At 43.2% G+C, this 23,101-nt stretch overlaps 2 protein-coding genes across 3 annotated transcripts in view; both read left to right on the top strand.

Moving 5' to 3' along the window:
- The window catches only part of EIF4H (eukaryotic translation initiation factor 4H), a 12,013-nt gene extending 579 nt beyond the window's left edge, over positions 1-11,434 (top strand). The window contains exons 2-7 of one of the 2 annotated variants that reach the window (XM_010573491.1): positions 5,141-5,322; positions 6,329-6,393; positions 6,503-6,602; positions 7,267-7,332; positions 9,245-9,403; positions 9,526-11,434. In XM_010573491.1, coding sequence (XP_010571793.1) covers positions 5,141-5,322; positions 6,329-6,393; positions 6,503-6,602; positions 7,267-7,332; positions 9,245-9,403; positions 9,526-9,662 — 709 coding nt within the window. In that variant the 3' untranslated portion in view covers positions 9,663-11,434. The remainder of the gene's footprint in view (positions 1-5,140; positions 5,323-6,328; positions 6,394-6,502; positions 6,603-7,266; positions 7,333-9,244; positions 9,404-9,525) is intronic. The other variant, XM_010573492.1, reaches the window with a different exon arrangement.
- A 7,361-nt stretch (positions 11,435-18,795) lies between these two features.
- LAT2 (linker for activation of T cells family, member 2) overlaps positions 18,796-23,101 on the top strand; it is a 17,067-nt gene continuing 12,761 nt past the window's right edge. The window contains exon 1 of the mRNA XM_010573490.1: positions 18,796-18,850. The gene's annotated coding sequence lies outside the window, so the exon portion shown is untranslated. The remainder of the gene's footprint in view (positions 18,851-23,101) is intronic.

Genomic DNA, 23,101 nt, shown 5'->3' with positions numbered 1-23,101 from the left:
GGGGGGGGGGGGGAGGATTTAGGGAGGTGCTGGGCCGGAGCCAAGGTAGGCCCTGAGGAGCTCCTGCGGGTACAGGCCGGGAGATGGGAGCTTCCCGTGAAGGACGGCAGGGGGGCGAGAGATCCCCGTTCTGGCGGGACGAGCTCCGTACGGCGGGGTGCCCGGCGGCGGGGGGAGCTGCTGCCGCGCCCCCGAGAGCGGGCAGCATGGTGATGGCTGCAGCTGGGAGGAAATGGGAGGGCTTTGTGGTGCCTCCGGTCGGGGAGGGATGTGAGCCGCCGTCCTGCGTTATCCGGGGCTCCGGGTGCTGACTCCAAATCTCTGATCCTTAGAAGCAGGGCTTGTCTCAGCTCTGTTTCTTTGCTGGAGAGTGCGTATAGGGGAGGAGCTACAAAAACACTAACCAGCAACTGCAAAGTTTGTCTTAAATCAGGTTCGGAAGACGCAATTAGCAATTCACGTTTTTGAAGGTTGGTGCCACATAAGTTTCTGTGTGCACTAAAATAAAACAGTAGGCAAAAACTATGAAATAAGCTGTCTTTGTGAATAAATCTTAACAAGTATGCTATTTTATAATCTAATCCTGCAGGATATGTTTCCTGATCAACAGTGTTCTTGTCCTTTCCTGTTCTTAGAGGAATAAATTGGTTTCCTTTCAGACTGTTTAGGCAGCAGGGAAGAGCTACTGCTGAGGTTATAACAGGAGTAAGTTTTCTTGTCTTTGGAAACACTGACACTTAAGCTTTGTCAGCTCGTTTTTATGCATGGATACCCTTTGTGTCTAAAGAAGAGATGTCCCAAAGCAAACAGATGATGTAGCCACTTAAAATTCTGTTATTTTTTTAAACTTTGTAACAAATAACCTTGACAGCAGCCTAAACAGTCTATCCTAGTCAATGCAGGCACATTCTATGATATAATAAAATTAAAGTTAAACTGTTACTTTCATATTCAGATTTCTTTAACAGGCTACTTAAACTTGCTCTCAGGGAAGACGTGGATACTTGTTTTGGTGAACTAAAGGCATCCTGCTGATTAGTAGATGTCTTTGCAGATGGGAAAATGTACTTATTTTGAATTAGCTGTAGTTTTAAGCCTCAGATGCTACTAATATTGGAATGCAACTTATACCTGCATCTTATTTATCATTATTACTAGTAAGTTACTAACAGCTAATGCACGATTTCAGACCTTAACAGGTCTCTGTGCTTTGTATAAAGTCCCATAATATGTTCTGATTAAAGAATTCCATGTTAAAGTGAATCCTCATTTTTAGGCACTCTAGGACTGTAATAATAGTGTGACCTCAGTTGAGATATAATAGTTTTTGTGGAAGTTGCATTCTGCATTACCTTTGCTCTGTATAGAGAGTAAGCATAGGATTTAAACATAACAAGAGAAAACAGTAGCATCCAACAAGTTCCAACATATGTAAGATACCTGCCTCTTTCTTGTACTCTTCAAAATTGTGCTGGAAGAGCAACAAAATATGGCTGTGGTGTCATGACACAGGGGATTTTGCTACACCTGAGATGTCTGGTAGTGCACTGATTAAGAGCTGAAACGTATTACAATGGTATGCAAAAATCACTTTATTCCAGATGAAGAACATGCTGCTGACATTAATAACAAAAGGCTTACTATAAAAGCTTTTTGGTAAGGGTTTTGGAGCCCAAAATTTGACACAAAACTGTGTGATTAAGCATACTGAGGCCTAGTTGAAACTCTGAACATCTGTAGAGCTTCTCGAAGTTGAAGGAAACCGAGTATTTCTCACTCCTGACTGCTGGTAGGCTGTTTATTTAGGTGTGGCTTTAAGCACTGGGCTTAATGCTGGGCACTTTACTCAAAGGTTAAGATTCATCTGCTGAAGTGCTGTACAAGTTAGTGCAAATGGAGAGCTAGTCTTAATCCTTCTGGCATTTTGGATCCTGTGTTGTACCCATTTAGTGTTAAAAAATGTCTCCTGATTTTTAGGCTTCGGTAGCTTTTTGTTGAAGACATCTAATGCTTACTGTAGAGATGTACTGGATTGCTTGAATAAATTGGGTATGTATTTAGAGTTGTGGTCTTGGAGACTTGTGACAAAACTTGTGTCCTGCTGAGCCTTATGCTGCCTCTGGTAAAGCACTAACATTGGAATCCAGTTAGACTGTTGTCTCTGTGCTGTGCAAGAAGATAAATACTGAGCTATTGTTTTGATCCTTAGTGAAAGGCTGTTAAACTCAAATACTAGCTTTCAAAATATTCTTTGTTTTGAGCTTTTGACAGATCTTGTTTTCTGGAGAGAATAACTAAACTTGAGAGGCTTCAAAGTGATAGTTTAGTTGTTCTTTCACCCCAATATGGTCTTACAGTGTTGTTAGCTCAGTCCACCAAAAAGTAAGTTTAATTATAGGGATGTTTGCGTCGGCATTTGCTAGAACCAAGCTTTCCTCTAGCTTTCTGCTAAAGAAATCAAATGGTGGTGTTTCAGATTCCCACATTAAGATGGCATAATTATTACCTAATTGTGTCCAAGCAAATGTTACACTGAGTGGGAAATGCAGATATTCATTTAACACTTTGGTGTGACCCGGTTCACTTAGTTCAGATATGTTTTTAATTATAGTTGACTTTTGTCCTATTTTGTTACAAATGAGAGCATCTTCTTTCAATCTCATTATTTGGCTACTGAAGTCAGCCTTTTTTTTTTTCTTTTTTAACTGTTTCAGTGTTGAAAAAACATAGGGAAGCATAGAAACAGTTTCTTTTTGTGTTGCTATACCTGGATTGTGTAGGAAAGTTAGTTTGGAAGCTAGTTATTGACCATTCCTGTTCTTCAAATAGAGACTAAAATACCCAATAGATAGTTATATATTTGATAACAGAGGCCTTAGTGGATCAAATTCAAAAAGAATACTTCATTTTCTGACTTGCTATCAGTAGGAATTGCACAACAGGGCATGGATTTCCACACACACACCCTGCGAAGTTCTGGTATGCCATGGTAGAAACAAGGTTTATCTGTAGCACAAAAAATTCTTTTGGGGATTGCTAACTTGAGGGTGTGGTTTCAGAAGCAGCTCAAATTGATCTGAGTGGAGGTTGCTGTTGGAAGCTGTAGTTCCAGCCCTTGCTTTCATTCTCCTTCCTGTGTTGGCAGGAGTGCTCTTTGCAGCTGTCCAGATCACCTTGTTGATCTGGCTGAGAATTCAACTTTAGGGTGAGTTTTTAGGCAAATCGTCTCACTGAACAAGATGACTGGCAGTTCAAGGAATGTGTAGAAGGAGGGAATGCTCCTTTTAAACTTAGCTGAAGCAATTCTGATGTTCCTATAGACCTTTTTTTTTCTGCAAATTAAATATGTATTTTAATAGCTGTTTGTAAGCTCATAGATGAGAATTAAGGGCAAAAGCATGGAACTGATTCTACATGTTATGGAATTCTTTAGAAGAGCAACTCAGCTGTCTTGGAGTTTCTCCTTAAAACTTAAGTCTTGTGACTGTAGTTAATTCTGCTATACATACACAGCACCCAACTACAGCAGCTTTAGTTCTCCAGTATGTTTTTGACCCTGACTTGTTAATGAGACAAAGGCAGATGAGGAATATTGGCAAAAATGCTAAAACATGAACCTGGGTGGACACTAATTACAGATATGTAGGTTGTGATTCAAGTACATTTAGCATGCTAGTGTTGGTGACAAATGACTCCTGCGCGGAGCTGCTACCGTAAAAAGGCACAAATGACAGGCTTACCTAGGAAGAGTTAAGGAATCTTATTCAAGATTTCTGCATTATCTGATTCATTAGTAATAAATTATTTATTCTGGAATGAAAAAAGGAAAAAAAAAAGGCAGACAAGTACATTGCTTGCCCAGTGGATTTTTCTGGCTGTGTGCAACCAGCCAGAATAAAAGGAAATAATAGAATTATTTGACCTTCTGTATTTTAGGTAGGACTCTGCAGAAATCTAATTAGTCCATGTCACACTAGCAAATCCTGGTTTGGTACAGTTTGTGTTCCCCCGTGCTTTTAAATGCATAGTGAGCTTCTGGGAAGGGAAGCAGACATGAACAAAGCCCATAAAAGTAAGGCGTTGAAGAGAACATGGGCAGAGTAGTAGGTAGGCATCTCAGGTAAAAGTCAAAGATTGCTTAGTTGGGGCAAATGGTGTTGGAGCCAGTAATAGTGGCATCCTGTAGTTTAAAAGTCCAGGAGCTGTAACTTAGGGTTACCTTGTGCCCATGGTACAGATCTTGCTCTCTGTAAAGGAGATCAAAGTTAGCTTTAGAAGATTAGGCTCTACAGGAAATTAACACACAGATGTGTTTACATTAATACAATAAAGAATTTAGCTGGTACAGTCTAGTTTTTCAGCAACCAGTGCCAATAGCCTTAACTGAGACTGAGGAAAAAGATAGAAGACAACCTAGTTTACCTCAGTCTGTAATTCATGAGACACAAAGGAAGAAGTAAGCATCCAAATAGCACTGAAATTGGTTTCTCTGCCTCAGAATACCTTGCTCAACCAAGTTTTTTTTATTATGTGTTCAATTCAAAGCATTCCAGTCCAGGTAACTGATAGTTACAGTTATAACTTCAGAGTTAGGAGATGTTTCTGTTAAGCTAAATGCTGCTGAAATAATTTAAAAGATTGTGGAGTGGATGTTGATAATATACTATTTAGTTAAAAGCATTGGATCCAGATTAATTTCAGGATAAGCTGACGAGCCTCTGCCATGCACGTATTTCTTCACTGCTATAAATTAATCTTACAATCTGGTCTAGGATGTGTTTTTTAAGAAGTAATGTTTTTGAGTGGGGGACAGTAGAGAGATAACCTTATGTTGCTTTTCTTAATGGATTATGAGATGAGAAAGAAGTTCATTCATCACGTAGTTACTGAGTTCACCTGTAATGTATTTAAAATATATTGTTCGTTTGTTTTCCCACTGAAGTACTGCATCGGGTAATACTAGAAAGGAGTTGGCCAGTCGTGGAGGTGACAGGTACAGGCAAAGGGATAGAAAAACTAACCAAAGTTATGGGAAAATCCACTTCCAAAAAGTCAAACAGCACCTGAGCAGTGCTATATACTATATTACTGGCTGTGTTGGGAGTTCCAGAGACACTGCTTTTTTTTTTTTTTTAAACAGGTCTCGTGGTGGCGGTCTTGGTTCCCGCAAACAGAAAGAGCTGCCAACAGAACCCCCTTTCACAGCATATGTGGGAAATCTACCCTTCAACACTGTGCAAGGAGACATAGATGCCATCTTCAAGGATCTCAGTGTAAGGAGTGTACGACTAGTCAGAGACAAGGAAACAGACAAATTTAAAGGTGAGTGTTCAGAGTTGGTTTAGTTGTAGATGGCTAATTGGTAAGAGAAAATGAGGTACTTCAGAAGTCACTTCAATGGGGAATTTCAGTCTACTGTAAAGTGCAGTTAGTTTGTTGATCTGTTTGTTCTTGATGATGACTTATGCAGGTTTCTCATTCACTAACAAGTAAACATCTCATTTGAATGAGATTCACTGTTACTTCCATCATCTTAAGATACAGACTAACCTGAGTGACAAGAGTCAATATTTGCTCTGCCATAAAAGGACTTTCTTAAACCTTGTTTGTCTTGTATGAGTTCCAACAAAGCTGAAGTGTCTGACCCACTTAAGATCCGTGACCTTAAGTGTTGAGTACTTACACAACCTTTCTTTAGTTTAAAAGACTCCCATTGCTTCAGCTCTGTCTTTTTTTAGTAGACAGGGAGAAAAAGCAAGTAGATAAGCAATTCAGGCAATTGTTTTAGAGGATGCAAATCTGGTTTCCATTGGAATTGGCCAGTGGAAAGGGAGTATATTTATTTGTAAGTTACTTTTAGGGGGAAAGAGGCTTAAATCAGATAACAGAGGGTCTTAGAAAAGGAATAAATTCACTAAATGATGTGGTGACATGATATCAGACTGCTGGCCAAGCAGGTACTTCAGCTTCTTGTTTAAAAATACTAGTAACTAAATGTCAATATTCAGCTCAGTAACTGTCTAAAGGCATAGATCAAATCTACTCTGTAATGACAACCCTATGGTAAAGGGAATTAATCAGGCTTTTGGCATTTGTGTAGTGTCCATACAGAGTTCTATTTCAGGATTTGTCCCCATCATTAATAGGCATAGGTAAATGCATTCATCGTTAATGATGTTTGGTTTCTGAGTTGCATACATCTTGCACTTACCATATCGTAGCTCATCTTTGAAAGAGAAGGAAGGCTATTAGCAGATATGCAGGAAGAGTAGCTTCTTACAAAGGCCTTTTAAAGTGCTGGTATTAACTTGTGAGGTTCTTCTTACAGGATTTTGTTACGTAGAGTTCGATGAGGTGGAGTCACTCAAGGAAGCTCTTACATATGATGGTGCAGTAAGTATACTTGCAATTAATTTGTGAAATAAAAAGATAAGCACAAGTCTCAAACTTCTTGGCAGCCCACATGGTACATTCTGAAGATATTTTCCCCTTTATTTAACAGCTTTTGGGTGACCGATCACTCCGAGTGGACATAGCAGAAGGCAGAAAACAGGATAAAGGTGGCTTTGGCTTCAGAAAAGGTGGCGGGCCTGATGACAGAGGTGACTTCCATTTTTCTAAATAGCTTCTTAAATATAGTGGTTATAGTTATGACTTCTGGTGCCAACTAATGCTAAGACAAGGCATGCAAGTAAACATGAAGATTATATAGGAGGGAGAAATTTTATATGTATATACACATTTCTAACCTAGCTGCTGCCGCTCCTGAAATGTCTGGAATATAGATGCGCTTTGTGTCCAAAAGCTGATTATGTTGTGACTCCTAGCCCAGGAAGTGAGACCAACACCCCTAGTAATATAAAGTGTCTTGCAGAGGACAATCATAAGCCCAACAGTCTGATCTGCTACTATTTTATTATGATGCAAGAAAAATACATAAGCACAAGTAGACAAATACTTATTTTGGACTATCTATCGCCTGTTCCAGTGTAAAAACAGGTTTTGTTGTAGGTGAAGCTTAATTGAACTAGACTCGGTAAAGATTTCCATTGAATGTGTATTAGAGAATCTTTTCTGACCACTTATTCTTCGTTAACTTAAACTGACCTTTTGTTCCTATGCAATGGAACTTGGTAGTACCAAAACAAAAGGATTTTCCAGCAGCATGACTTTGGATATTGAAGGACTGAAACTTTGGTTTGGTATTCCCTTGATCAGTCTTTCCCACAGCTTCAGACCTGAACACGATTGTGGCTTTTTTCCTAGGAATGGGAGGAGGTTCCCGAGAATCCAGAGGAGGTGGATGGGATTCCAGAGATGACTTCAATTCTGGTATCAGTATTAACACTTATACAGATAGGAAGCCTAAAAGGCACAGAAATGTTCTCATTCTCATGTCAGCTACATTTGTCCCCATTACTGTTTTGATTGTATCTACTGTATGCCAACTTTGGACATCCCACAGCTGCAGTGGGATTCTTCAGAGGGAATATTCCATTGCCTCATAACAGAGGAAAGAGTTGTGACTAAATTTTATGAAACAATCTTAAATGACAGAATACTTGTTCAAATGTAGCCTATGGTGTCTAGGTTTTAAGCATGTCTCAAACATGCGGCCAAGTACATTTCTGAATAGTAGCAGAAACAGACAGATTATGCAGAAAAGCTGATACGGTATTCTTTCAGACCAGAGGCTTTCACCTTCTTATGGAGATGTGACATCATTATGAAGCAACTGACTTCTCCAAAGATGTGTTAAGTGTTCCAAAGCACTTTTAAATGCAAAGTGTTCCTAAACTTTTAGATCTCTTAGTGATGCAAGTTGCAGCAAATGACTGAGCTTGCTGAGTGGAAAGTAGTGATGGAACCACTGGGTTTGCTCTTGACTTCCAGTCAGTTTCTAGCTATTAGAATCCAGGGTGACATTAACACAATTGCTTTTGTCCTCTGAAAATGTGGGTTTGGTCCATTTTCTGATGGGGAGATGTTGGCAAATGCAACTTTGCAATGTCCAATCTCTGCGTGAGTGGAAAGGACAAAGTAGAAGGAGCGGTAACAAAGTGCGCCCTTGCCACTAGCATGAAACTGAAGCATGGTGCTGGAGAGAAGAAGCTTGCTACAGCGCTGCGCTTAACCTGCCTTTGAAGCTAAGCATTCTGGTGTCATAGCTTTATACCTTCTTCGGCAGCTTCAAATATGGATGCATTTTAGCTTGTTAGATGCTCGATGAGTGATTTGTGAGCCAAAAGTTTAGTATTTAAGTCTTAGTTGCTACAGAAGCTTTTCTTCTCAGGTTGTACAGCCTTGCTCTGGATCAAGTCTTTAAAGATGGTTGCTTGGCACTGAAGTAAGTAAGGGACGGTTCTGCAACTTTGCCAAATACTGAAGTGGAAAGGAAAAATCTCAGATGGGAACAAAACAACTTTCTCTTCCAGGCGGCTTCTGAAAAACTGAGTATATTCCCCTTAGGTGTGCTGTTAGCTTGAAGTATCCTCTTCCCATTGAATGCAGATGATGGGGGCTTGGAGAGATACTCTAGGATAGTCATTGGTACAGACTGGAACTCTGGTCAGTGACAGACAGTTCTTGATGTTTTTTTTTGTACATACACTGGAGAAATGCAGTCAGTTTCATATTTAAAGTCTGAATTGTTTTTTTTGGTTTGTTTTTGGGGGTTTTTTTCAAGGTCTTTAGTCAAGTAAATACCTGGTCAGTTTATAGTTCAGCTAAAAAACCTTGGGGATTTGCTCTGTTTTTCAAAGGCTCTGTTTTATAAGGGCCATATACTTCACTACTCCCTAGCTATTTTCCCATTTGCTCTGCTCCTGCAGATTTCATGCTAAGGCTGTAGCCAGTGTGATCTGCTGGCTACAGAAGTACTCTGAGTACTTCTGGTGTCATCTCTGCATTCCGCTAATGGTGTTAACAAACTGAAGTTGCAGCTGAAGCTCATATTTTAAGCTCACTTGATGACCCACTCTCCAACACCTCCAGTAAGCCTCTAGGTGGATAAAGCAGTTTCTGAACTTGGCACAGTATACTTGGTTTCAAATGGAATCTGTATGGCTCTTCTAGAAAACATGTTAGAGATCTGTGAAGCAGGCTGCCTACAGACAAAAGGCTCTCAGTGCATCATCTTGGACTGACAACAGTGACTTGCAAGGTTTTCCAGTCACTCAGATAAAAGTCTAGATTAAAATTATTGCAAAATGTGCTCTTTAAATTCACTGTCTTCTGTCTTCAGGATTCAAAGATGATGACTTCTTGGGAGGCAGGGGTAGAGGAACCCGCCCTGGAGACCGGCGACCACCAGGTGCCTCAATGGGAAGTGGTGGCACTGGTCGCTTCAGAGATGGGCCTCCCCTTCGTGGATCTTCCATGGACTTCAGAGAGCCAACAGAAGGTAAACTCTTTATGTTCTGTAATTCAGTCTTCCTTCATGAAGGAGACTTCTGCTTTCTTTGTCGGGTTAAAGCTACTGCCCTTGACAGACAGATCTTAAAACCTTAATGTTTTTTCTTTCAGAGGAAAGAGCACAGCGACCCCGACTTCAGCTCAAACCTCGAACAGTTGCTACTCCCCTCAATCAAGTAGCCAACCCAAACTCTGCTATCTTCGGTGGAGCCAAGCCCCGAGAGGAAGTAGTAAAAGAGCACGACTGAGTTTGGGGTTGAGAGGGAATGGGGAGGCGGGAGAAAAAGCAAGACAGTAGAGAGTGACTAGCTCTGCTGGAATGTCAACCCTGCAGTTTACCATTCCTGCCATCTGGTATTTGTCCTCTTTGAAACCGAAAACACAGAGCTTGTGAATGCATGTCAGCTGTTAACAAGTGGTTTTTAGTACGTTCTTGGCTTTGCTGTATCTAGTGCCTGCTTTGTGCTGAGTTTCCCTCTTCTGTTTCCTTCCAAGCAGCACAGTTGCTAGTAGATAAGGCAGTGTAGCTGCTTCCACAGGTGTGGAGGTCTCTGGACAAAGGTGCTGCTTCACTTCTTCCTTTCTGGGTTTGTTTTACTTTAGAAGCACAGGTTAGACTTAGTTATTTCCCTATATCGTTTCCTTTTACTTCCTCAGTGCTCCTCTTCTGACCTGCATGTCTTGTTCTGTATTGCTGTGGCTCTGAAGAGGAAAACTGGAGAGTCCAGATGAGTTCAACAGAGAAATTTACAGTTCTAACCAAGTAGTGAAATACCGTTTATGAACAATTGGTGATAAGAGTTACTGTATACAGCAGAGCCCCTTATAAAACTAAGGGGGACAGCTTCCCTTTCACACCCGTTACCAGGAATTATCAATTTAATAGATGCAAATACAGGCTGACAAGAAGCCTGGTGAATAGGTGGTGGAATCAGTATGGATAAAGCATCTCTGCTGCCATCAGACTCTTGCCGGTGGCTGTCTATTGACTTCAAAATGGTATGACACTATACCTCTGAGCTCAAGGTTAGTGCTGCAAAAATGTGCCTGTTTGAGCACAACTGCTCACTGGCTCTTTCTGCTTACTTTTGGGGGTTTTACATGTTTGGTAAATTTTTAAACAAAGTTTCTACAAATAAAATTGCCTTTTTTATTTTTGTTTAAGGAGTGTATACTTTGCCATGCAGTATGTAATCGCCATTATCTCCTGTATTTCTTTGCCCAGTGGTATACAGTTTTAAGACCTCTGCTTTCAGAATACCTTGAAAATGGGCAGATTAGAAATTGTTCTGCTATAGATTCTCTTCATGTAGAAGTTTGGGTAAAAAGCATCTCTAATTGCTGCATCTCTCTTCGCTTGAAATGTTTCTTGCTAGTGTTGTGTGAGAGGAGGGAGGGGAGGCTGGAGCAAGAGGTAGAGATCATTAATGTTTGTTTAAAAACAAAACCTGGATCTACAATACTGAAGTGTGGAGATATGTCCAATGCATGAGAAACTTGGGCCCCTAATGCTAGTGCTGACAGCTTTCAGATAGAACAGCCAGCACACTGGAGTACTTGCAAGAGGAGTTTGGAAGCATGGCTGCTTCACTACCAGCATCACTGCTAGTAGTGAATTTCTTCCCTAAAGTTATCTTTGTAATGTCAGAGTCCCAGCAATTTACAGAACTACTTTCCTTCCTTCTGCCTGTCACTTAATCTGCTTCTGAGATAAGAACCATTTGTCTAACACTAATACTTAATTTAAGACAGACATGCATTTGTGTGGTTGTATTCCAAACCAATAATTGATCTATTTACATCTTCAATGTGGAAAAGATTTTAAGAACAAATTCCCATATAAAAATTCACTTCTAGTCAAGACAGTTGACTTTTAAATGTAAAAACAAAACAAAAAAAAAAAGGAAAAGAAGAGAATTCCAAACACTTAACACATTCTGCTTCATAACAAAATAAATTTATGGATATGGTATTTTGTGAATGATCTTTTAAATAAAAGAAAACATTAAGTAATATTTAACATTGGTCTTTATTTGAGTCTGCTATAGCATGTTTTTCTCCCCCCCTCAGTTTTCAAACATTGTCTTAATTTGGAAATTTGCTTCCTTAAATTTTATGGGGAAGCAGTACCAGACCCATTCTTATACAAGAAGGGGGAGGGGGAGGAAAAGATAAAGGGGAGGAATCTAATCTAAACAAGTGCTGGAACATGCAGGACACAGTGAAGTAAAAAGTGTGGACAAGTGGAAGCAAGCCCAAGTTCTTTGTCCTGTGTCTTCAATATAGCTTCAGTTAAATTGCTAAGGCTGCCAGGCAGAATTTGGAAGTACTATAGCTTGCAGGTCACGGAGCTCGTTATGCCATTTCCCACCAGCAGGATTCTGCTGCCCTCTGGCCAGAAGCTGTTGCCCAGTACAGGGCAAAATATGTGTCCTACCATTTGAGTAGTGATCAGTTTAATGTGGAGTCTTTGAGGTAAGACAAATCGATTGCCACTGTCTTGCCCAGTTTCTCCCAACTTTTGCAGCAGACCTGTTTCCCGCTAGATGTAATTGTTAATGAGGCTGTTGCCCTGTGTCTTTGAAGTATATGCATTCTGCAGGGTAAGTTAGAAGAGGGAGAGCGATGTTTTTATTGAGGAAATGAGCTCTGACCTTCCTGCTGGTTTTACTGCTTTCCACACTGTGAAAGGGTGGAAAGTGTTCCTGCCTTCTGGCTACTTGGTCCACTCTCTCTTTAGACCTGCGCTTAGGACAGCTTGAGCAGAGAGAATCCAAATCCTGCCTTGGAGCCACTTGCTGAAGCAGTGTGCATACTAGCACCTGACTGTCCTACATGAATAATGACCTGAGTTTTGTATGTCAGAGTATGGCTAGCTGGGTGGCGATAGTGTCCTTCAGCTGCAACCCCACAGCTTGCTCATCGTAGCTGGTCTTTCAGACCTTCTGATGGTGGAAGCAATAATTTCATCACTGCATGGAGGAAAGTAACACTGGTTTGTGAGAGGTAGAGAGAGGGAAAATGGCTCATCTTAGTCCTATAAATATTTTTCTGTATCTGCTAATATTTGTTTGGTCAAGGGTTTCCCACTAGGGAATGCAGCCTAATCCCAATATAATTTAGTATTTTTTTTTTTTAGTAGTTCTTCATATGCAAACATAAATGGATTGCCTGGTTTTTTTGAAGCATTCTGCATCATGCTTGCCATATGGCTTAGGGTCAGACTCTTCCAGTCCTTTTTCTTTCCCCCTGTCAAAAATGTAACTACCATTTTCCTATACAGAAGCATATCAAACCAGCTTGTCTCAACAGTTGATAAAACCATATTTAATATACAAATATGGCATTTAAGTTTTGTAGGAGGAAGCAAGTTTATTTTTTCCCCATCCCACCAGCAAAAAGCAGTTAAGGTTTAATCTGTAATGCTTAATTTTACCTGCAGCTTAAAGCTAAGCCTGGCATGGCAAAGCCTAGACCGAGGAGGTTACCAGCAGTGCTAACAAATGGATAATTCACTTTGTGGCTATTCATATTCTCACCAAGTTATTTCTAGTAGCTGTGCAGAGTTTTCTTCAAGCTCGAACTTAAAAAATAAACAAAACTGAAGTCAGGAATGCAGCAGATGGTTTTTGGAACTGAAACTGAATTTGCTTTGCTACTGTAGAAAGTGCTTTGTTGTGTTTCTCCAGCTGGGTTTGCAGGTGGGGAAGGCTGGTGTGGTGTCCCTGGAAGAGATGTGAGGCAATGCAGGAGTGAGCAGCACGCATCTAACATGCTGGAAAGCTCCACTGTCAGCCACCAAAAACCAAACCCCACTGAGCTCCAAAGCCCAGGAGCAGTCCTGGGAGAGCTAATCCAGTCCTTTAATGGCAGCAGCCCAGTGCTGGCACGGGTGTGCTGCCAACTCACTGGACCGTGCAAGTCTGTAACAGCATCCGAGGGGGCTCTTTGTGCTTGTGGTCATGAATGTTGTTATGATGGCTGGAGGAGGTGGCGGAGTGTTCACATACTCAAAGGACGGGCTGCGGATAGAGTCAGGTTAAATTTATGCCCTCAAAGGTGGCTTACTCGCCTTCCTAAAGTAGCAACAAGATGTTAATCTACTACTGAGACGTGCTGGCACTACTAAAAGTCTCCAATGCTGACCCTGAATTTCTGAAGTTCTGCTAGGTCTCCCAAAGCTGGTTGTGACAGAGAATGAGTGCGGCCAAGACTCGCTGTCCCAGGGCCGTTTGGGATGATGCTGGTATTTTTCAACTTGTCTTATGAATTCTATTATAGTTTCAATCCTGACTTTAGCACATAGTATAGTAGGAGCATTTGCTACCTGTAGTACTAGCTGCTGACTTGTCTTCAGAAAAGATGAGAAAATTGTGAGAGTTTTAGAGCAAATCCTGTGATATTGCAACCCCTCCTTTTTGTAGAAAAGATTTAATAATAAAAGCCAGCAAATTTTGAAATGGTTGTGCGACCCCTTCATCAGAGCACTTGTGCGTAGCAACTTCCAGAGCGGCCCTTGTCCCCCTGACTGCTTTGAACAGAGCTGTTGGGAGCGACTGTTTTCCAGGAACCCCCTATTCACCGGGAGTGTATTTTGGACAAAGGCTGCATGTGTCAGGTTTGCTCCAAGCAGTGCAGTTTGAAGCCAGGCATAGATCACTGGGTTTCTCTACCGACCTCATTCCTTCTCAGTGTGTGGAAGTACATCTCGTGATTATTCACACTGGCTTACAGCAAGAGCATGGGCAATAAGCTGTTAAGTGCGAGCATCTTTAAATTTGTGTTAAGTTTATGTTTTACATTCCGATGGTTTCTGTTTCACTACCGGACAAGAGCGAAGGCTCTGAAGGAATGGGGCTGTTCGTATATCCTGGCACATTCTAGTGTAGAATCAGTTACCTTTGTAGTTCCCACGGGCACTTCTCTGGACTGGATTCTTGGGATGCAATTTTGTAGGTGGTGCTTGTCTTAAATTTTTAGAAAGGGGAGTTTCTGTGGCTGAAGAGGAATTTGATTTCCAGCTGAGACTGGAATTTTCTGATCTGGTAGCTGAATCCCTCCTCTCAAATATGACTTATCTATCCACTGCAGGATTTTAAGGAATCAAGTATATTCAAAGTGGCAGAGGGCCATCTTTTATTGGGTGCATACGTCTCATCTATATAATCTGAAGTTTATTCTGTTATTTGTGATACCACTTACTATAGCGGTATTAAGCCGAACCAATTAGAAGCATTTGAAATGGTGTAATCATATTCTTTGACCCTGCTTTCTGAAAGGATTTAATCCTTCAGTGCCAGACACTTGACTCTCAAGCCTGATGCACATTATTAATAGCAATATCTTGATGACATTATATGTTCTGGACTAACTGGAGAAACATACTACCAAAGCTATAAGCGTATAGCTTGCACCTATCCTGCGCATTAAGGATTGCAAGGGAGCTTTGCTGGTTCCTCTCCGTGACTGCTCACTTAAACCCGCAGCTTAGATGGGCACAAGAAACGGGAGATCAGGTTCTGGGTGCACATGCGGTGTCATGGTGTGCGTGCGGTGTCGCTGTTACAAGGTCTGAGATCATGTTCCTCATCTTACTGTAGCTGTTTGGGTGACTAAATCTAAAGCATTTTATGGTTTCCTTTTCCATAGCTGCAACGCCTCTGTTACGTGACGTCGCCTGCTCAACGGCAGGTTCATTTTAACATCGGCTTCCCTGATTTCTGTCCCCTTTGCAGCAAAGTGCATCCAAGGGCTTTAAGGACCTTCAGCGCTGTTACAGGAACAACCTGCGTACCTGTAAGCTCACAAATTCTTGTGTAAAGCTCTAGAGTGTGCCAGGGTTGATGTTTTGGGTATGTTATTGCCGGGAATGCTGCCACCACCTTTCTGCCCAGTAGGTTTCAGCCAGGTTAGTGTTCCCCGTGGTAGGGATTTTCTTCCCGCTAGGAGATTGTTTTGTTCATGTCACCGTGCTCCCAAGATCTGCCTTTTTCTTTTAAATAAACCAAAAAATCACTAAGTACCTCTATAAACCCCTGCAAAATCTGTACTGTAATGAACCTGTATAATTTGTATTGCTGTATAAAAAAAATCAAATAAAAGCATTCAAACCTTCTAGGATTTTGTGTTCAAGTTTAAGAATTATTGTGTCTACGGGGATGAACTAAGCAGGATAAGAATGGGAAGAAGCTTTATAGCACCGTAGGGATGTACAGGATTAGTCTTTGCAAACCTTACTTGGCCAAATTTCTGTAAAGCACCCAGAAATCCTAGTTGTGAGCTGGCTTTCCACTGGGTGGTAGCAGCATGTATCTTCAGCTGTAACGGAGCTGCTTTCGGTTTCAGCTCGGTGAGATCAGATTTGCAGTGGAGCGTGCAGCTGGGGCAGGGGGGGAGGTGGCACTTCCCCTAAATGCTCAATGCAACTACAGCTAAAAGGAAAGCCATTTCTTGGTCTATACAAAAAATGTGCGCGCACTACTTTAGCACATCAGAAAATTGCCTCCAAGATGTGGCTTTCACTAAAGCTGCCGTGAAAATGTGGCAAAACAAATAACGAGTGCCTGGGGTGACAGGTGTGCTTATTCTGGTCCCAAAGCAAGGGGGATTTGAGTGCTGGTCTTCTGCAAAGCAGGCAAGGCTTGGCTCGCAAAGCTTATGAGCTTTGGGAGAAAGAGCCTGTTGGAGCACGGAAACCTTTCCTCAAAACTGTCGGCATCGGGTGTTTCTGCAGAAAGGTCAGGTTTAGATGATGCGCTGTTTTCTGATCGTTGTTTCACTGCTAATTTCTGATCGGCATTAGTCATAACACCTGGTTCCAGCAAAACCAGCTGGTCTGTGAGCGGACCCCACCTTTCTCTGAAAGGATGTAAACTGGCCCCTAGGGCATTCAGTCTGCCATCCGACAGGTAAGCTGGGGCAGGGTGGAAGGTGGAGTCTCACAACCTCTCTGGGCCCAAAGAGAGATTGCTACAGCTGGTTAGCTATGTATTAAAAAGGGGGGGGGAGAAGGAGGGGTTGGTTAGCTGGTAACATGGACCGAAGGAGTAGATGCTCTGTGTTTGTTACGGGGGTGGAACAAAACCAAGCTGAAATGGGTAAGCTTTGAAAAGGACATGGAAAGGTGAAATTGTAATGTGGCGTTTTATATAATTTATTGCAGCGGATAAAAGCCTGATGCTCCTGTGTCTTTGACCTTTGGTCAGACCAGACGTGGCTTCTAGCAGGAGGCTGAGGCAAGGCACAGGGGTTACAGGAGGGAGAGGGCAGGCCCAGGGCAGAGCCTGGTGTCCCAGGCTGGGTTTGGTGTCCGAGGGGTTACGGTGTGTGCGTCGGAGACGGGACTTGCTCTGGCCTCACGAAGAGCAGAACTGGTTGTGTTGGATGGTGCTCGGAGTCAGGGTCCTCATCCTAAACCCCTCCATCAAGCCCTTTGCGTGAGAAATACAAAGAAGGGACATAGTATCTATACAGCTGTATGTGTTACTGCGGTAATTGCCTTCTAATCAAGGTAGTTGGGCCTCTGGAGAGGACTGGTGTCTTCGGAGGGCATTGCTCTACCCAAGAGCTGTTGTAACACTCTGGGGGTGACCCTGCTGCTTTGCACCTCAGGCACGGCAACAGCTTCTACCTGCTCTAGAGGTTGAGCAGTTGCACGTGTCGGTCTGGGAGACTACGGGGGGACTTAACGTGAGGTGCCTTTGCTGCAGCCTGTGCCAACTGTGGTAACACCTGTACCGTGGCAGTGAGTCATCTTTGAAGCTGTGGAAGCTTCACAGGAACCTATATGCGAGTATGTGGTACCTTTTTAGCATCGGCTGTTCCTAATAAAATAGACTTCTTCTGGTACGGAAGAGACAAACCGTAATTGTCTCCAGCATATTCAGAGCAACAATTCTGCTGTAGACAACTTTTTTGTAAAACTTCCGTTATCAGCTTATGTTTAAATAAGAAAAAAAAAAGCTAGAAAGGCCTTAATAAACTACTTCATAGCTAAGACCTCTGCTAGAAATGCTAATTTTGTAGCAACTGCTTTAGCAGTCAGAAAAGCATTGTACCTTATATAGTATCCTTTACACAGAGGCCAGCCAGAAACCATGCAAGCAATGCAAAACTGGGTCTTGCTCTTCTAATCTTTGGTTCAGATTATACGTACTGATTTCAAGATAGGCTTCTGCACCCAGATTTCATGTGGGAACAGCTCTGGAAGGCACATCAAAGCAATTGCTTTTGCACCTCAGCTTAGAATTGGAAGAGAGAAAGTCTAAGTGTATTTGCATACACAGCGGTTAACTATCTATCAAAGCAGTGTTTCCTCTGAAAGCTTGATAGCAAAGTTCCCATCCCAGAGTTGCAAAAGTTGTAAACAGTTGGCTATTTTATCATTTTTATGACAGAAGAGTCACCTTCTGTCATAGAGATGGATGGATGTAGATGAGCGGTTGTGGTAGCTTCAGAGTGCCCTAATTTAAATATAATAAAATTTCCCTGTACTGACTAATTTACATGCCTGTATGTAAGAGAGGTATTCTAGAGCCCTAGCAAGAGGCAGCATGAAATGTTTTGTTCTGGCTATAAAGCGTGTGCCTGGCTGGCTGTTGCACTCTGGTAGCTACAACTATACAGGGCCGTAACATGCACACACAGACTTTCCTATTCCTAGAGCAGGATACATATTTCATGTACTGTAATGGGGCTCTAAGCCAGTGGATAAATTCTCCATTATTCATAAACCCTCCTTATTCTGTTCAAGCACAACAAAAACTAAGGAACTACTATTTTTTTTTTTTTTAAGAGTACAGTGAAATTGAGTCTGATGCCTGCAAATTGCCAATGCCGAAGCATAAGAAGTAGTTTTATTCTTACAGCTCTGGACAGAAGCTCCAGGTTTGGCCATTAGCAATGTTGACCTCAGGCTATTTGCTGCCTTTGAGGCTTGATATCATCTTTTCTGTAAAAACTCAGAGAGGACTCGCTCTTTGCTTTGTCTGCTATGGGTTTTTCTGGGCAGCATCTGCTGCTTCCAGTGCACAGGGTTAAATCCTGCCCAGGCTCTTTGCTAACAGGGAAACTTGAACTTTTCTGGGCCGCTAGCCCCATCGGAAAGTCAAGGGCTGCTTGGTAAGGAACCTTGGCGGCGCACGTGGTTCCTCGCCGTCCGAGCCTCTTCCTCTCCCCGTGGCAGATAAACCGAAATCCTCCGGCGAGCGGCTGCCCAGGGTGAGTTCGTTCAAGTACCACCCGTGGGTCCCTCTCGCGAGCTGGCGAGGGGCTGACCGGCCGAGCGGCGGATGTTGGGGTTAGTGATTCAGATGATGACAGGAAACCAGAAACTGGCTAATGAGCCCCGAAGGAACCGGCTCCAGTGTCGGTGGCTGCAGCTGTGAGATGCAGGAGGAGATGGGACAGATGGGGGAGAGCGGCTGAGGCTGTGCGGGTAAGGTGGGAGGTGGAGGGATGGGGAGAGAAAGGCACCGGCGGGAGGCGTGGGGTTCATGTGAAGGCTTTGGGGCAGGTGGGGTGTCCCACTGGTTTCGGTGAGCTTGGAGATCCTAGGCTAGACCTCGGTGACCTTTTTAAAGAGGGTTCAAGGTCAGCCCTGCAAAACCCCTCGGAAAAGCAACATGCTGGATGTTACTCCTCGCTGCTGCTCATGGCCATCACCCGACAAGCTCCAAGGTATGAAAATTACCAAATATATCTTCTCAGCAGCACTTAGATGCCTCTGGACCAAAGATGAGAGTCTGTCCCATACAGTCTGGAGTGCCTGTTTTAAAATACTGTTCTTTACATCTCCCCACTCCATCTGCTGATGGCAGCATGGGTTTTTTTAAATTACGTTATCTCTGCATTCACATCTGCTAAAACATTCTGGAAGATCCAGGCTGAGCTGAGCTGCCCTCATCCCAAATCTATTCGGTCCTGCTTCTGGCTCCTGCCTGTAGCTTCCAAGACCGCTGTTCCCCTCACCAAAGCCCAATCCTACAAAATAGCTGACTTGAAGTACCCTCTCTGGGTTTTCCATGGGTTTCAGGGCTGACTGGCATCATGTATATGAATGTATTTATTTTACTGCATATAAGTGCTTGAAATTGCTGATCCTAGATGGAAAGAGCTTTGTCTTTGCATCAGTTTTCTCTTGTGATCAATGTTCAGTGTAATATGGGCCATGAGGTAGACGCTTTAGCAAAACAGGATAATTATGGGATAATCTTGTGCAATATTGGCTCATTTTCATTGCTCTGGACTACGTAGGAGTACTCGGTTACATACGTACAGGTTGCCTGTATCTGCAACTCCTAACGTGGTGTCTCCCCGGACTCCGCGGCGAGGGATGCTGCGTGGCTTTGATGCTGCCTGAAACAGGGGAAGTTAAGGACAAATACAAGATATTTCTGTGAATTACCTTCTTATGCTGGCATAGTTGTTGTGATTAGGATTTTGCGCTGTATTTTCCACCTGAGTTTTTTTAAAGCATTTTACAAAGTGATAATCTATGTGAAAGTTGATTTATCAATTCTAATTTTCCCTTTTGTCCTACATTCTACTGAAATGCATCTACTGCTCCCCTGGCATAAAATAAAGCATGGTCTGCTTGAAAAGCTGTACCAAACCAGACTTTATCTAGGCTGTAGCAGTTTTCCTAGGAAAACTTACACTGGCATAAAATCTGGTAGGAAATGGGATGTGCAGGTCTCTGGAAAGGAGCTTTTCTGGAGGCTCAACGCTGGTCATTGAAGCAGTTCCAACTGCAGGAGCTTCCTGGGTGTGAGACTTCAATTTCTAAATTGATGGGACTTTCTGCGGCAATCTGTGCAACATAAACAGAGAATAGTGTTTCTTTTCTTAGAAATGTTAGAGACATTGAGTCAAGCTGAATATTGCATCTGTTCGACAAGTCCGTGTGCTAAATTTCATATGGCGAGGTTTTAAATAAACTCTCCACTTTATATTTCATGCCAGTGACTCATCCAATCAGTCTGAATTAGTCTTCATTTATTGCAAACTGGTGCAGAACACAAAATTTTCTGGAGGGGAGAGAAGGTGACTGTTTTATATTTGCCTTTTGGGCGTTTTTTTTTTTTTTTACAAATCAGTTGAGTATATGACATAAACCTGCAATTTCAGTCTTTACCTTGCAATGTGAACTTGGGGGGTGGGCTTGATGCCTGCAAAGGGCTAGAATGACTTCATCAGAAATGATCTTACAGAAAACCAGCCATTTTTGCTGATGCCACATCAACACATTCCTCACTCTCCTGGTTTTTAGGCAAAAGATTTAAATACATTTTAAGTACTCTTAAAGGGTTTTTAAGCGAGCTTTTTGCCTCTTCTGCTGCTGTTGGGAATTTCTTCCAGACTTTCCATCCATTAGGAATTTTATTTCTAGCCTGTGCATATCCAGTTTATACCCACTCATTTTATAGGCCAGTGTTGTCTTACTTAAATTTAAACAGCTTTGCTCACTTTGGTGTTTCTCTCTCGGACAGATTGACAGTGAATGTCCATGTACTCTTGCTCTCCACTTTATAGACTTTAAAAGCAAGAGACCTTTCAGTCTTTCCTGATAAAACAACCTCTCCTTCCCTTGGCTGTTTATAGTGAGCCCTGTTACTGGGTTTAATCCTTAATTTAGGACTGGAAACCGTCTGCACCAGCAGCTGGGCTGACAAGACCTAGCACGTACAGAGTGAATGATCTTTTGCAAGTTCATTGATTATTCCCATTAAAAAAAAAAAAGTTATCTCTTTGCTTGCTAAAAATATCTGAGGCCATGAAAAGAGCAGCCCCTGTTCAGGAAGGCGTGTTTCCCCCCCTCAGGAGAGGTGCCATGCAGAGATCACGACTTTATCCAGCCTCCAGCGCATTGCTTTCCCTGGAATTGGTTATTTGGAGCATCTGCTCCCGGGGGATTTCACGGGGCCGTGGTGCTCGGGCAATGCTCGCTGCTGGCAGCACGTGCTGTGGCCACGCCGGCTTCCTCGTGCAAGGAGAAACTTCTGCCAGCGCAACAAGGGGGGGGGGGAAAAATGCAAAAGGAGAACAGAGAAGCGTAGAAACAGAACAGGGCGTTTTGACACTGTCTGAATTTTGCTCCTGAAACTAGATGGGAACCTGTTTTCTCCCTGTGTTTGAGTTTAGCATCTTGAAAGCAAGGCTGGCCAGGAAGTCATTAACTCCATACGTCCTTCTGATATATCTGGACCTCATCAGAGACCTTAGTGGCTCGAGTCTATTTATTCTCCTCTCTTCTCTCCCCAAGGCGGAGAGCAGGGAAGGCACGTTCAGCCTTCCAAATATTTTATTTATATCCCACCAGCCGTGACTAAGTGCCTCCAGCCTTCTGTTTGTCATAAATCTGTTCATCACCTCCTTCCGTCAGCTCCTTAGGAGAGGAGGTTTTGTACCAAAAGAAAGGATGTCCAGGGACTTGGGTGTTTGGTGAAGACAAATAATAACCTCTGGGCCGGTGTTGTGCTTGTGACTCAGTGCCTTTGCTGGGGGGGATGCCGTGATGGGGATGGGATGTGTGTTGCCCTGTTCAGCAGCCTCTCCAAATAACCACCTTTGGTGTTCCCGTCGAGTGAGGGGCTCACAAGCAGCCTGGGTTTGCCATGTTGCTACCCTGCTGCAGAAATAAAACCAGCTCTAGAAGAGAGATGGTGGCCTGCCCTGCAATGGTACAAACTAGGTCAGTGTTGTCAGGTGCCTTCAGCTCTGCCTTGCTTTTTTTTTAATAAAAAAAAAAAAAAAAGGGGGGGGGATCACCCCTCAAAGCCCCACAAACAAACCAGCAGTGTTATAGCCCTTTGTATAATGAATTTTGGTCACCAATATTGGGCCAACTTCCCTTAGCTGCCTCTTGCAGATGCTTTAGAGATGATCCGTAGCTCATGATTTCCGGGGGGGATGTTGAGCCAAGGAAAAATGATGTGAGAAACCACATGGTTCTGACCAGGCTCTGACCCGATGTCCCGGCTGCAGCTGGGGGTGCTGGTCCTGCACCTCTGGGGTGGGTCCATGGGGGTCTGGCCATGTCGTTAATCTAAAACGACTCATCCCAGCTTCTTCAGCAAGTGCTGCAAGAGACTTTGCAGGGAAATGCCCCCCCCCCAAGGGGTCTAGAAAGAGCAAAGCCATGATGGAGCGAGTGCTGGGAGCTGCCACATCCTTGTGAGCCCAGGCAGCCTCGAAGGGAGTAGAAATAAACTCAGTTTGCTCACAAGCAGAGAGGATGGTCTCAAAGCCAAGTCGTCATCCTGCCAGGTGTAGGGTCGCTTTTGGGCCACGAGGTCGTGTTTGGGCACTGCTGCGAGGACGCTGACACCAAACCCCCGGCAGCCCGTCCCATCCTTCAGCAATCGCTCCCTCCCAGCAGGACCAGAGCGACGCTGTGCTCGAGGGGCTGTCTGGAGCAGGAATGGGGGACCGTGTCTTTCCTCTCCTTCCCCTGCCCCACAACCACTTACACCGTGCCCTGGTAATTAGGACGCTGGTGTAGGACTGGGACTCCAATGCCAAACCGGACCGCAAACCTCCCGCCGGCATCCTCGGCTCCAGCACCGAGTGACTGGCACGGGCAGGAGGATGCTCGCTCAGCACCGAAAGGCTCGGCTACTGTGAGGAGACCTTTGGGTTTTCTCCCATGTGAACGGGGTGTCGGAGTGGCTTTGCGTTTTGGGGGGGG

The sequence above is a fragment of the Haliaeetus leucocephalus genome, unplaced genomic scaffold (assembly GCF_000737465.1).
Source record: "Haliaeetus leucocephalus isolate CR32 unplaced genomic scaffold, Haliaeetus_leucocephalus-4.0 Scaffold395, whole genome shotgun sequence".
Lineage (NCBI taxonomy): Eukaryota > Metazoa > Chordata > Aves > Accipitriformes > Accipitridae > Haliaeetus > Haliaeetus leucocephalus.
The sequence above is the reverse complement of the archived record's forward strand: the minus strand, read 5'-3'. Positions and strand labels throughout refer to the sequence as shown.